The following is a 12,320-nucleotide window of genomic DNA, read 5'->3' on the forward strand; positions in this document are numbered from 1 at the left end:
TTCAAACAATATGTCATGCTCAATATGTTTATAAAACTAAAAAAAAATCACGGAGAAAGTATATTTATTTAGTTAAATAGTTACTCCAGTCAGAAATATCTATCAATTATGTGTTTTATCTAATCTTAATATGTGTTTTATCTAAATTACACACACATATATATATGATCAAAGTATTCTTTCAAAAAAAAAAATATCAAAGTATTATTTTTATTAAATCTAATTTCACATTGTTGAATTTTGTTAAAGTGTGTTCTAGATTATACATTATTATTGGTTTTGAGTGAGAATTGGTATAATCTGGGTAGAGATTTTTATCACCCATTACTATCAAATGTTATTTTAACCTTCGTTCTTAAAAGAAAAGGGTCATGGTAATTTGGAGTTTGACTGAAAGGTACGTAAAGTCTTGTCAAAAATTGTTCCACTCAAAAATCGGAGTTCTTTTAAACAATTAGTCTTTGGTGAAACTCACTAACCAAAAAGAAAAAAGGGAGTAAATGTATGTACTGCAATTGTACCCAAAAATAAAATGTACTTCAAATATATTAATTTACCAAAAAAAAATTTATACTTTATAACTTGACGCACCTTACATTTTGAATTGCAAATAAAAAAAGTAATAAATGAACAAACTAATCATCAAATTTTTAGTGCCACAGATACCATTGAACTTATTCAAACATTCCTCAAAATTTGCCAAATCTAGTAGCAAAAAATAAAATCTCCAAATCAATTGAATTTTTGAGTATTATCCAAAAATAAGATCAAGTTATTCCTTTGTTTCAATTGGAAAACAAGTCTTAATTGAACCAATTAGGTGTTTGATTGGGCCATTGAAAATGCTCCATGCTGCTACTTTGTGGAGGCAAAAGATTGAAGTTTGATCCAGCTTCATATTGTTGATTTTGGAGCTTATGACAAGCAATCTGAGTTTGGATTTTGGCCAGCTCAGCTTCTGTATCATGGATTTGTTGATACAATTTAGAGATGATCCCAACACATCCATAAACAGGATTTTGAATCCTACATTGTGCTTCTAAATACAAAGTATTTGCAGCTTGTTCTCTTACATAGTGAGGCAATTGCTGCACCAATAAAAATACTAGATAAGAAAAAACATATATTTTTTATAACTTTGATATTCTTTCCATATGTTATAATTATATTACATAATATAAATACTAGATACTAAATATCAATACATTATTAAAAGTACCTGAAGCATTTTTCCAACATTGGCACCACCATAGATTCGGTGGACAGAAGCAAATCTTTGAGGATTATTGGCAGGGAAATATGGAGAGAAAATGCAATCAGAAGGGCACCTTCTTCTTTGACTCTTGCAAGCAGCACACCTACCATAAATCATGATGTCAAAATCAAATCCTTTGTATAAAGAGGAAAAAAATTCAAATACAAAATCTGACACCAAAGAAAGAATTATTGTTTTTTAAATTTGTGATCTTAGTAATCTTGCACAAAATCTGATGAATAATGTGCCAAGAGAATAGTATTTGTATTGTAGATACTAGGTTTATTAAGGAAATCCTAACGGCTATATTTGCAATGCTAAGAAGGAAAGTTTTGTACATTAAAATTGTGAAATTCATAGAGGGGCATTGATCAAGGCAATATGCATGATTTAGTATTAGAAATTAGAACTAGAAAAGGAAGTAAATAAATACCTGCGTTGACATTTATAAATTTAAGAATAAAGACGTAATTAAAAGAGAAATATGATTGTATGAAAAATTGGAAATTAAAATATTGAGTGTCCATTTACAAGTTATTATTATTGATTTTTTTTTTTTGTCAAACAGTTCAATGTGACATTCACCCTTTAGTGTGTATAAGTGGGGAATTCCAGGTTGAAACTCCAACCATTGCATATCGCAATGACTATTTTGAACTAGTATAAACTAAAGGTTAGTTGTGTAAATTTATCTTTAAACATAAATATCTATTTTTTTTCCTTTTGTCCTAGATAATTGTTTTCTTAATTTTTGCAAACGTTGTCTTTATTCTCTACTGTGTTGGGTCCTCGTTTTGCCATAGAGAGAAAAGTCTAAATTTCCAGAGAAACTTGTTTAATTGAAATCAACCATCCTTTATTTTTTATTTAACTTGACTAAATCTGCATCTATATAATGACATAAACATAATCCATGTGAAAAATAGTGGTGGCAGAAATAAAGTCCATCAAAGAAAAAAATTAAAAGAAACTGAACAAATTGAATCATGGTGATATTTTGATGCCATCACTATTTTTCAATTAATTAATTATACCTTAATGAAGACTTCCGACACTGTACGAGGAAGAGCATCAGCATTTCCATTTTGTTGCTATATTTAAATAAAATTAATATATCAAATTACCCTAATAGCCCTATAGTTAATTAGTTGTTTGAAAGAAAGTGTTGGTTTTTTAGTAAAAAACAAGTGGGTGCAGCTTGCTAACTTATTATTGTTCATATTATTTGTTCCCACCGAATGTTATCTACATAATAAGTTGATTTAGAGCTCAATACAATGGTGGAGATAGGCTAAGCCGATAAAAGTTTTGTAAAGTAGGACTTAGTTGATCGAAAAATTGAATATCAAAATTTGATTTGTTACTTATCATTGATTTATAATTTCTAGGTTTGAGTCCGACCTTTTAAAAGTCAATTATGCTTTGTTAGCCAACCTCGGTTTACCAATGTTACTTTGATCATGGTGGAAATGAGTTTGTCCAATATCAGAGCAATAAGGAGGTTTCTTTTTAGCTACCCCCTAAAAATTACAAAATTGTCCTTAATAACACTTCCAGTAGATAAATACCAGAGGTGTATTTTTAAAATTTCGATTTTGTTACTCCGGTAGATAACTACCGGAGTAACAACATAGAAATTTTAAAAAAGCACTTCCGGAAGTTATCTACCGGAAGCACAAAATCGAAATTTTTAAAAATGAACCTCCGGTATTTATCTACCGGAAGTGTTATTAAGCACAATTTTGTAATTTTGGGGGCCTGAAGAGATATGGGGAGCCTAAAAAGAAATCTCCGAGCAATAAAGGCTAATTCTTTTGTTTTAACCTGTGTTTGGGCTGAAGTAAACTTCCGTAAAAGTTGGTTGATGGGTATTAACGTGAATCCATCTTGGTTGCATAAAACGACAAGTATCAATTGCAAATCTAAGTGCCTTGGTGTAAGATTTAAGTTCAAATTCACAACAAAAGCTTTATTGTTTTTATGGGGATTATTGAATATAATTAAGGTTAACGATGAAAGTTAATCTATTTAAAGGTGGCATTGTGAACAAGGACTCTCAACCTTGTGTTATGAATTGCGGTGTTGAGGAAACCGTTCGGCACTTGTTTCCAAATGCTCTTTTTTCCTCTCAATCAGTGGCGGAGGCCCATTAGGGCCAAGGTGGGTCATGACCCACCCCACCAAAAAAAGATTGATTTTTTATAGAGAAAATTATTAAAATATTGTTGACTTTTAATAAAATTACATTGCCGCCCACCCTCTTCTCCATCTCAATACGTTTTATCATCACTTTTTTTTATGTTAAAGACAATTTCATTAACGGAAGTCTGGTAATAAATCAAATGTCAAGACTGCAGAAATACAAGGCCGAGTTTATTCAATCTATATGCAATCTAAATTCTTAAGAGCATATTTTGGTAAATAATGAGCAGATTGGTTGGCTTTACGCCTAATATGCGAAAAATTTAAACTACGAAAATTACCCTTAAAACTAATACAATCTTGAATAATTGAGCCAACATAGTTGGGAGATTGTTGGTGAGCATTCAATGCACTTTTAAGTCAATTAAAGTGTGTAAATATTTATTTGGAATTTTCAAGGTATACAATTTAATTTTTTTTTAGGATCAACTTTGTGCTTAATGCTTATTAAAAAATAAATTTTGTGTATACATATAAGTTTATTTTTGTGGCCCATCTAAAAAAAAATTGGCTCCGCTGCTGCTCTCAATTATGGTATGGTATTTTGACATGAATAGGAAGCTCTTGTGCTCTAATAAAGCAATTTTGCATTATAATTTGGTGGCTTGTTTGCTTGGTAAAGTTTTATTTCTTCTTATTTGGATGACATGAGATATGTGGAAATTAAGAATAACGTCATTTGTGGTAACCTTGATGTGAAACTCAGTCTTTAATTGAGAGCTTAAGTTGCTTTCTTGGGGTACTTAGGTTTGATGGTATTTGATTTTCTTGTATTAGATTTGTTATCCCTACTAGCGAAAAGACAGGTACTCACGTGCCCGTCTTTCCGCTCTTTTTATTGCGCTAACGTTTGAAAATTATGAACGGTGTTTTTTTTTTATGAAAATTTTGATTTTGATTAAAACTAAAAAAAAATATAAATGTTTGTTGCTTTCAAGTTATAAAAAATCAAACTAACCATGATTATCTATTTCAACGACACCGACAATAATACAATATAACAAAAAAAATATAATCTATATTCTTTTTTTAATGACACCAACAACAATTTTATTATAGAAAAAGTTGTTTAAGGGTATAATTGGAATGATGAAAAAGTAAGTATAAATATATTCATCTAACTTGTTACATTTTTTAAATGATAAAGAAAAAAAATATATATTCATATCATGTTTGTTACATTTGTTTAATATTTAAATTTATTTTTATCTATTTGTTACATGTGTTATTTGTATTAAAAATGTAGGGTACTTTTGAAAAGAAAAATTCAGTCCAAAAGTACTGAAAGGGTAGTTTTCTTTATATACAATATAGATATAGATTTCGGTTGGGTGTGAGGGTAATTTCTTATTTTAGTAACAGGTTGTATAATTTTCCCCTTCTACAACAAGGCACACCCTTTTGGCCACGTTTATTTTTTTCTCAACTCTATAATTTTCCCCTTCGACAAGTCACATGTGTTTCGCCACATTTATTTATTTAAATATAAAAAATAAAAAAAAAATAGTTCCTCTAAACCCTAAAACCCTTTCTCGAGAATGGTAAGCAGCCAAGCAAAAGCATCCAGCCTCCCCAGAAAAGCACGCTTTGTCTTGGGTCTCGGCGCTGTCGTAACTACCGTGTACTCCTCACTCTACACCGTGAAGAGCGGCGAACGCGCCGTCCTCGTCGATCGATTCCGCGGCACTCTTCCAAAATCCATCGGTGAAGGAACTCATTTCCTGATCCCATGGGTTCAAAAGCCCTACATCTTGGATCTCTGCCCTCGTACTCACAGGCTCTCAGCCATCTCCGCTACCAATGATCATGAGCCAGTGAATCTCAATCTCCGTGTTATCTCTCGTCCCGACGTTCAACGTCTTCCTACTATTGTTGAGAGTCTTGGTCCTGAATATGATAAGATTCTTCATTCTGTTGCTAATGAGGTTCTCGAATCTATTGTTACTAAATCGAGTCTGTTAATGCTTTTTAGAAGTCATTCTTGGTTTTCTGATCGTGTTAAGGATGCTTTTGTTCGACGTGCTAAGGATTTAAATATTCTTATTGACGAGGTTGACATTACTCATTTCTCTAACCCTAGGTAAATATTTATTTGTCTATTATCATTCTAGTCAAGAGTTTAATTTATTGACTTCTCTATGCATCTATTTTATAATAATCATTTTTTGAAATATATTTATAATCTATATGACTAACTTGATGATGCTCTATACATTTCAGAGACTGAATTGGGTGGGTATTTATTTACTCATTTGTAAATTGTATATTTTAGTCCATACATTTAGTAATTTGATATTGAAACAACAAATATAAGGATGAATTTGATCTTCATAGGTAATATTAAGGATCCATTTGATTTTAGGGATTCAACTTTAGGGACTAATCTGAAATCTCTGCTAAGTACTGACTAAAGATAATATTTGGACTAAAAGAAGTTTTTGTCAAAAAAAAAAAAAAATTATTTCAGGGACCAATTGAAGTTTCACTAGCTTACTACAACAAACTAATTAATTTACTAACTTGTATTCTTAAAATAACCGTAACAAGACTGTAAAAAAAAAAAAAAAACCGTAACAATTTAATTAATTTACTAATAGGCTCTAGATCATTAACTCTAACCAACTAATTAATCTACTTAATCATGAAGTGGCATTTTCATTTCCATGTACTCATTCTCTGTATGATCCAATATCAGGTTTTTTGACCAGAAGCTGGGAGCACCAACGGAGGAGGAAAGTCGATTTTATGAAAACTTTGATGACGGAATGCCGAAAGCATCCGGGAAAATGTGAAGCTCTCAAGATGTTTTTTCGTCTTGAGCATAGCCCTGGGACTGCCCATAATCCGGCTGCTCATCTGGACATTGGAGACCTCTTGATTTTATGAATATGTACATGGGTCGTAATCCTCCGTGTTGATGGAACGTGATCCGATAGTGGCAAATTTTTGGTAGAATGTAACTCAACCATAGAACTCTTAACAATTATGTTTATGAACTCTTACAGCATATTTCAAAGCTTACATTTTGCATGTGGGCTGAACCTAACTACTCCTTCTGTCTTCGTTTGATTGTCGCTTCTGGATTGTGCATTGTTCTTAAAGAAATGATTAGTTAGGTTGATTGTAATGGTAAAATTAGTAAAAATCATTTACTAAAAACACATTTATTAATTGTAGTTAGTGTACTAGTTAAGTGACGTGAAATTCAATAAATAAAAGTTATTAGTGGAAAAATATAATAAATGTTGCATTGATATTCCAAAGTGACGATTATTTTGAGATAGAGAAAAAAAAAATACACCTATGAATAAGGTTAATAAGTAAATAGTCTATACACCTTTTGGTCTCTATAAAAAAAATAATCTTCAACATTTTTAGATCCCGTAAAAGATTTCTTCAACATTTTTAATTCCTATAAAAAAAATTATCTCAATATTTTTTGTCCTAAAGATGTTAAAGGAAAATAGTTTACAATTTTTCGCCAACATTTTTAGTTACTGTAAAGAATTTCGGTCAACATTTTATGTCTCTTAAAATGTTAAAGGAAAATATTATATAAACTAAAAAAATGTGATTTTATTTTGTATGGACTAAAAATGAAACTCTGGAAATTTATTAAGACTCTTTTACATAAAAAAAAAAAAAAAAAACTTAATCAATCCTTTTAAATATGATTCTTAAATACAATACTGAGTTTTATGTTAAAAAAACATGTTAGCATGTCCTAGATGTAATGACAATACATGAACATGTTCTTAATTCTATTGTATCTGCCAATATCCTAACTCCTAAGCAACTGCCAACTACTATAACTTTTTGATTGAAGGTATGTTACTTCTGTTTAGATGTTTTAACCTCAACTTCTTTTTTTTTTTTTTTTTAAGGATTCAAAGTTAGAGAATCCAAATTCACTTTATTCCATTTCTTTAAGTGAAATGCTCTTAATTTCTTTCTTGCATGATTGATGCTGGAAATATTGATAAGAGGAGTCGCATTCTAACTTCTAATTTAAGTGTTGTTTCTTAAAAAAAAATAAAAAAAATTAAGTGTTGTTTATAGGTCGAGGTGATGAACCCAATTTTTAGTTACATCAGGTCCAAAATAAATGCATCTCCATGTGCTCAAAGAATAAAATTTTGATTGACAATTTTATTTTATTTTTGCAAGTAGTAACGACAACAAAATATTTTAATTCTTTTTTTTTGGTTAATTAAGTTTTTGGTCCCTATAAAATTGGGACCTTTTAAGTTTAGTCCTTACTTAATTTTAATAGTTCTTTTAGTTCCTAAAAAAAATTATGCATTAGTCTTTACTCAATTCAAATCTGTTTAATTTATGTTTAAACTCTTGAGTTTTTGAACAATTTTTTGCAGACGTGTTAAGAACATTACTAAAAGTTCCTTTGCAGAAAATTGTCGCAAAATTTTATTTCTACGTCCATATTTTGTTGATTTTATCTTTAACTTTTGTCGTTTTAAAAAATTCATATTTAATTCATTTATGTTAAAAAATTCTAAATTTTAGTAAATGAACCTTTCATAATGTTCTAAATTTGTCTAAAAAAAACGTTCAAAAATTTATTAAACAAAATTTGTTGTAGTAGGGACTAAAATTAGAAAGAAAAAAAATTTTGTAGGTAGTAAAAAACCTATTAAAATTAAGCAAGGACTAAATTTAAAAATTTCCAATTTTATAAGGATTAAAAACATATTTAACCTTTTTTTACAGAAATATTTTAATTCTTCTTTGTGAAAACATTTTAGTCGCGTTAATTAAGATAGTGTTATCCTACGTCAAACAGTCTTACTCCTATATTTCTTTTTTTTGACAAACTTACTCCTATATTTCATTAATGTATTATGTATATATGTTTTTTTTTTTTAATTAAAAGTAGTTCTAGAAAGCAAAATGGGACGATGTGAACACGTAGAGAAATCGTCAACCAAATAAGTTAGCCCAACACGTTTTGAATTAATAAATCATTTGACTATGTTCCTTCAAAAAAAAATCATTTGACTATGTTATAAAAAAACAACTCATTCGTTTACCTTTGAAAAAAAAATTAAAAATACCATTTGACTGTCTAACATGAATCAACGCGTGGTCATACCACCATCGATCAGCCGGGATCGAGCAAAGTAGCAACACACTAGTGTTCAAAACCCACACAGGTGTAGGTGCAATATAGATACATTGTTTTCATCGTCGCTCAATAAGTTAGGACTCGGTATATGTATAAGAGATAATGAAGGTAGCCTTGTCATTACTAAAATTGATTGGTTCTCCCCGCTTTATGACGTCAAAGTGGATGAAGCAATGAGATTGTATATTGCTTTAAGCTGGGTGGCAGACCTTCGGTTAGATAATGTTGATTTTGTATTAGATTTAAAGAAGGTTGTTAATTACTTGAGATATCGATGATATTATTGACTTTAGTTGTAAAATGTATGTTTGTAAGTAGTTGTTCCAAATCACTTTTCAAAACTCTCATGTTGATGTCGAGTTTGCCAGAAACAAGCTAATTGAATCGCTCATGCATTAGCAAAGGTAGCCTCATTTAATGATAGATTCCACCTCTATATTGATGTCCAACCATGTATTTGTTTCATGATTGAAAATGAAATGAACTGAGTTTGTATCCTCAAAAACAAAACAAAAAATCAATCAACGCGTGACTCTAAGTTGACAAACAAAAGAACTATAAACATAGTACCAACATTTGTGTCATTATCAGTAAACGTGTGAGAAAATATAATTTAACATACCTTGAGTGTGTACAGGAAATGCAAAATAAAAGATTAATTTTACAATAGTAATGTAATTATATGTTTTACACGGTCGACAAATCACAACCGCTCAAAAATGTGATTTTAGAAATAGTTATAGATAAAATCAAACAAGACCAATGATATGAGGATTTTAAATGGTAGACAATATAAAAAAGGGTTAAATATGTTTTTGATCCCTATAAATATACCAATTTTCGTTTTAGTTTCTCTAAAATTTTCTTTCAACTTTTAGTCCCAATAAAATTTTCAATCAATACTTTTAGTCCTTATTTTTAAGTAAATCTTTGCATTATTTAATGAAATTGTGCATAAATGTGTAGAATATTGTAAAAATCTTTTCAAAAAAAAAAATTAGAATTTTTTAACATAAGATAAATTAAATATGAATTTTTAACTACCGAAAATATAATAATTCATGTTTTGTTAAAAAATATTATTATTTTTTGAGAGATTTTTATAATATTATAAATATTTTTGTAAAATTTTCATTTAAAAATATGAATTCTACATGAGTTTACTTTAAAAGATGGACGAAAAGTGAAAATGAAAAACTTTTAGAAACTAAAAGTTGATGAAAAATTTTAGAGGGACTTAAACGAAAACTTAACATATTTATATTGGATCAAAAACATATTTAACCCTATAAAAAAAATGTACCTATTTCATCAAGTAGTGCAGTAAAGTTTATATAGCCAATTAGACATACAAACTTCTAATTAACCAAACTATTTTTTTTTATAAATCTAATTGATATTTATGTAGCTAACTTTTACAATTTTTTTGTGTTAATTCTTCGGTTTACAGAAGAAGAAAAATCCTAATAATAGTCTTGATAAGTATAATCTGACCGATAATTTTTACACCTTGCCCGTTTGATGGTTAGGATAGGATAGAGGCAGGATATGATAGAAAGCTGGATAGAGATAGGATATGATAATGACATGATAAACATTAATCCTATCATGTGTTTGATGCGCACATGATAACAAACATGATATCATTATAATTAAATGAAAAAATTGCTCTCATAATTAATTAAATATTATAAAAATGGAATGTTATTAATCATAATAGAAAATACATGCTATCATTATTTTAAAAATGATAATATTTTAAAAATGGCAGAATATCAGGATATTAAATAAGGAATGATCTTCTAATCCCATCAGGATAATTTCTAACCCAGCCTATACTCAGGATAGAAATTACAAAGGAAAGTCAGGATAGGATAGAAAAATGGTTTATTTTATCATATCTCTTTGGTGCATCAAACATGAGATTTAAGCAGGATATGATTAATGTATCATATCCTGTCTCCCTATCCTGACCATCAAACGCACCTAAAGGTTAATGAGATTCGTTTTATTTGGTTAGAAATGACAATCGTCTTTTTTACAACAACGTTGAATTGGAGTAGTTTTTTTTTTTTTTTTTTTTTGGGTACAAATTTGGTAATATTATTTTATTCAAACAAACGAAATTGTCATGTTATATAGTTTTCCACCCCAGCAGCCAACCATAATTGACCCTATAACGTCCCTACTTTCAACTACCATAATTATCATATATACACACACACATCTTGTGTGAAAGTTGCATATTTTGCATACATTTTTCTTTTTCATTTTCATTTCAATATGGCTTTGTATTTGTCAAATATCTTTGGGTGCTTCTCTGAGTCCTCATCTCCACAATCTAAAAAATACGTATGCAACGGTGATGTTTGTGTTCTAAGAAATCCAAAGGAAAATATTGACAAAAAAGCATCAAACACCAATAAGCAAAAACAGTTTTCTCGTTTTTCTATCAAATGGTCTCCAAGATCACGCTTCTGAATTAACAAGGCTCATGATTCTTCTATAAACAGGTTGATTAGTGTTATTGATTCATCAGTGTAATTCTCTTTGTTCCATCTATATATTGTTACTTTTTTTTTTTTACAGATATATATTGTATTTTTGTTTAATTTTTGAGAGGATATATTGTATTTTTTTTGACAGGAATATTGTATTTTTTGTTGTTATTAATTAGCATATGCAATGATGTAAAGGATTGTGATCGTTAAAGATGAAATTGGACTATTGGAGGCTACAAACAGTGGCATATTAATTATTTTTCTTCTCATCAATTAATATATATCCTACCTTAAGTTGTTTACAAGAAATAACTAAAACATAAAGAACAATTATTTCATGCGGACTCCTTAATGATTCAGCAAAATCGTGTAATCCATATATATTCTACCTTATTCCATCTTAATTTTTTTAATGTAACTTTTATTTTAATCTCATATGGATTACACGATTCTGCTGAATCATTAAGGAGTCCGCATGAAATAATTGTTCTTTGTTTTAGTTATTTCTTGCAAACAACATAAAGTAAAATTTTAGGATTCAAGAAAATAATTTGTCTTAATCCTCCAAATTATAGGAAAAATGTCATAATAATATAATCTACAATTCGATCAGTTAAAATATAACTAAATATTAATTAAAGATTGTTTCCGTCAACAACCAAAGATCGAATTCAGGTGGTACTGATCGATTTGATCCTACTCAAAGTTCATTAATCAATTGAGTACACTTTGTTTTAAAAAATATTTGCTTATATGTGTTTGACGGATACTCGTGTGGATATAAAGTGATCATGAATATTATACTTATCTAACAAGATCTAATAAGGAATCGTACTCATTGACATCCCTTCACAACTTTGCTGGAGGATTTGTATTTCCTTGAGAGAAAAGTTTTGTTTTGAACGGAGTTGGAGTAAATTGCAACTCACTCAATATTAAGAAAGCTAAATATATAACCTCAGTAGTACAGTGAGTCAAAAAAGCATTGTAGAAGTTTTTTATTGACGTTATAAGACAAGTTAAGTTACAATCACATGGAACAATACAAAAATATGGAGATAAACATAAATGTACGATGATTAGGTGATGAATGAATCTACAAGGTACCGACTCCCAACGACCAAAATCATGTTAGATAGAATGAATGAATGGGGTAGATTAGGTGATCAATTAGTCTTACCAAATATGAGATAATATGACTAAATGATTCAATGATACA

General features: G+C 29.3%; 2 protein-coding genes across 3 annotated transcripts; one reads left to right on the plus strand and one right to left on the minus strand.

Annotated features, from left to right (window-relative positions):
- Positions 1-600: 600 nt before the first annotated feature.
- LOC146924985 (LOB domain-containing protein 23-like) lies at positions 601-1,372 on the minus strand. Its single transcript, XM_085710974.1, has 2 exons — positions 1,220-1,372; positions 601-1,088 (listed from the first exon to the last, which is right to left on the minus strand). Exons 1-2 carry the CDS (start codon positions 1,370-1,372, stop codon positions 804-806), a joined length of 438 nt encoding a protein of 145 aa, XP_085567100.1. The 3' UTR covers positions 601-803.
- Positions 1,373-4,916: 3,544 nt separating this feature from the next.
- Positions 4,917-6,503, plus strand: LOC146924986 (prohibitin-3, mitochondrial-like). 2 transcript variants are annotated; one of them, XM_085710975.1, is made up of 2 exons: positions 4,917-5,537; positions 6,153-6,503. In XM_085710975.1, the coding sequence occupies exons 1-2, from the start codon at positions 4,996-4,998 to the stop codon at positions 6,247-6,249; spliced, it is 639 nt and encodes a 212-aa protein (XP_085567101.1). In that variant the 5' UTR covers positions 4,917-4,995; the 3' UTR covers positions 6,250-6,503. The 2 variants fall into 2 exon arrangements, with proteins under 2 accessions (XP_085567101.1, XP_085567102.1); XM_085710976.1 differs by having other exon boundaries at positions 6,166-6,503.
- Positions 6,504-12,320: the final 5,817 nt, after the last annotated feature.

This window comes from Medicago sativa, chromosome 5 (assembly GCF_051527215.1).
Source record: "Medicago sativa cultivar Bolivia chromosome 5, Bolivia_mono, whole genome shotgun sequence".
Lineage (NCBI taxonomy): Eukaryota > Viridiplantae > Streptophyta > Magnoliopsida > Fabales > Fabaceae > Medicago > Medicago sativa.

Excerpts from the sequence above, each read along its gene's own strand:
- LOC146924985 (XM_085710974.1), bottom strand. The coding sequence starts at position 1,372 with ATGATTTATGGTAGGTGTGCTGCTTGCAAGAGTCAAAGAAGAAGGTGC. Across the intron at positions 1,089-1,219 it reads ATGTTGGAAAAATGCTTCAG|CAATTGCCTCACTATGTAAG; the intron begins GTACTTTTAATA and ends TTATTGGTGCAG.
- LOC146924986 (XM_085710976.1), top strand. The coding sequence starts at position 4,996 with ATGGTAAGCAGCCAAGCAAAAGCATCCAGCCTCCCCAGAAAAGCACGC. Across the intron at positions 5,538-6,165 it reads ACTCATTTCTCTAACCCTAG|AAGCTGGGAGCACCAACGGA; the intron begins GTAAATATTTAT and ends TTTTTTGACCAG.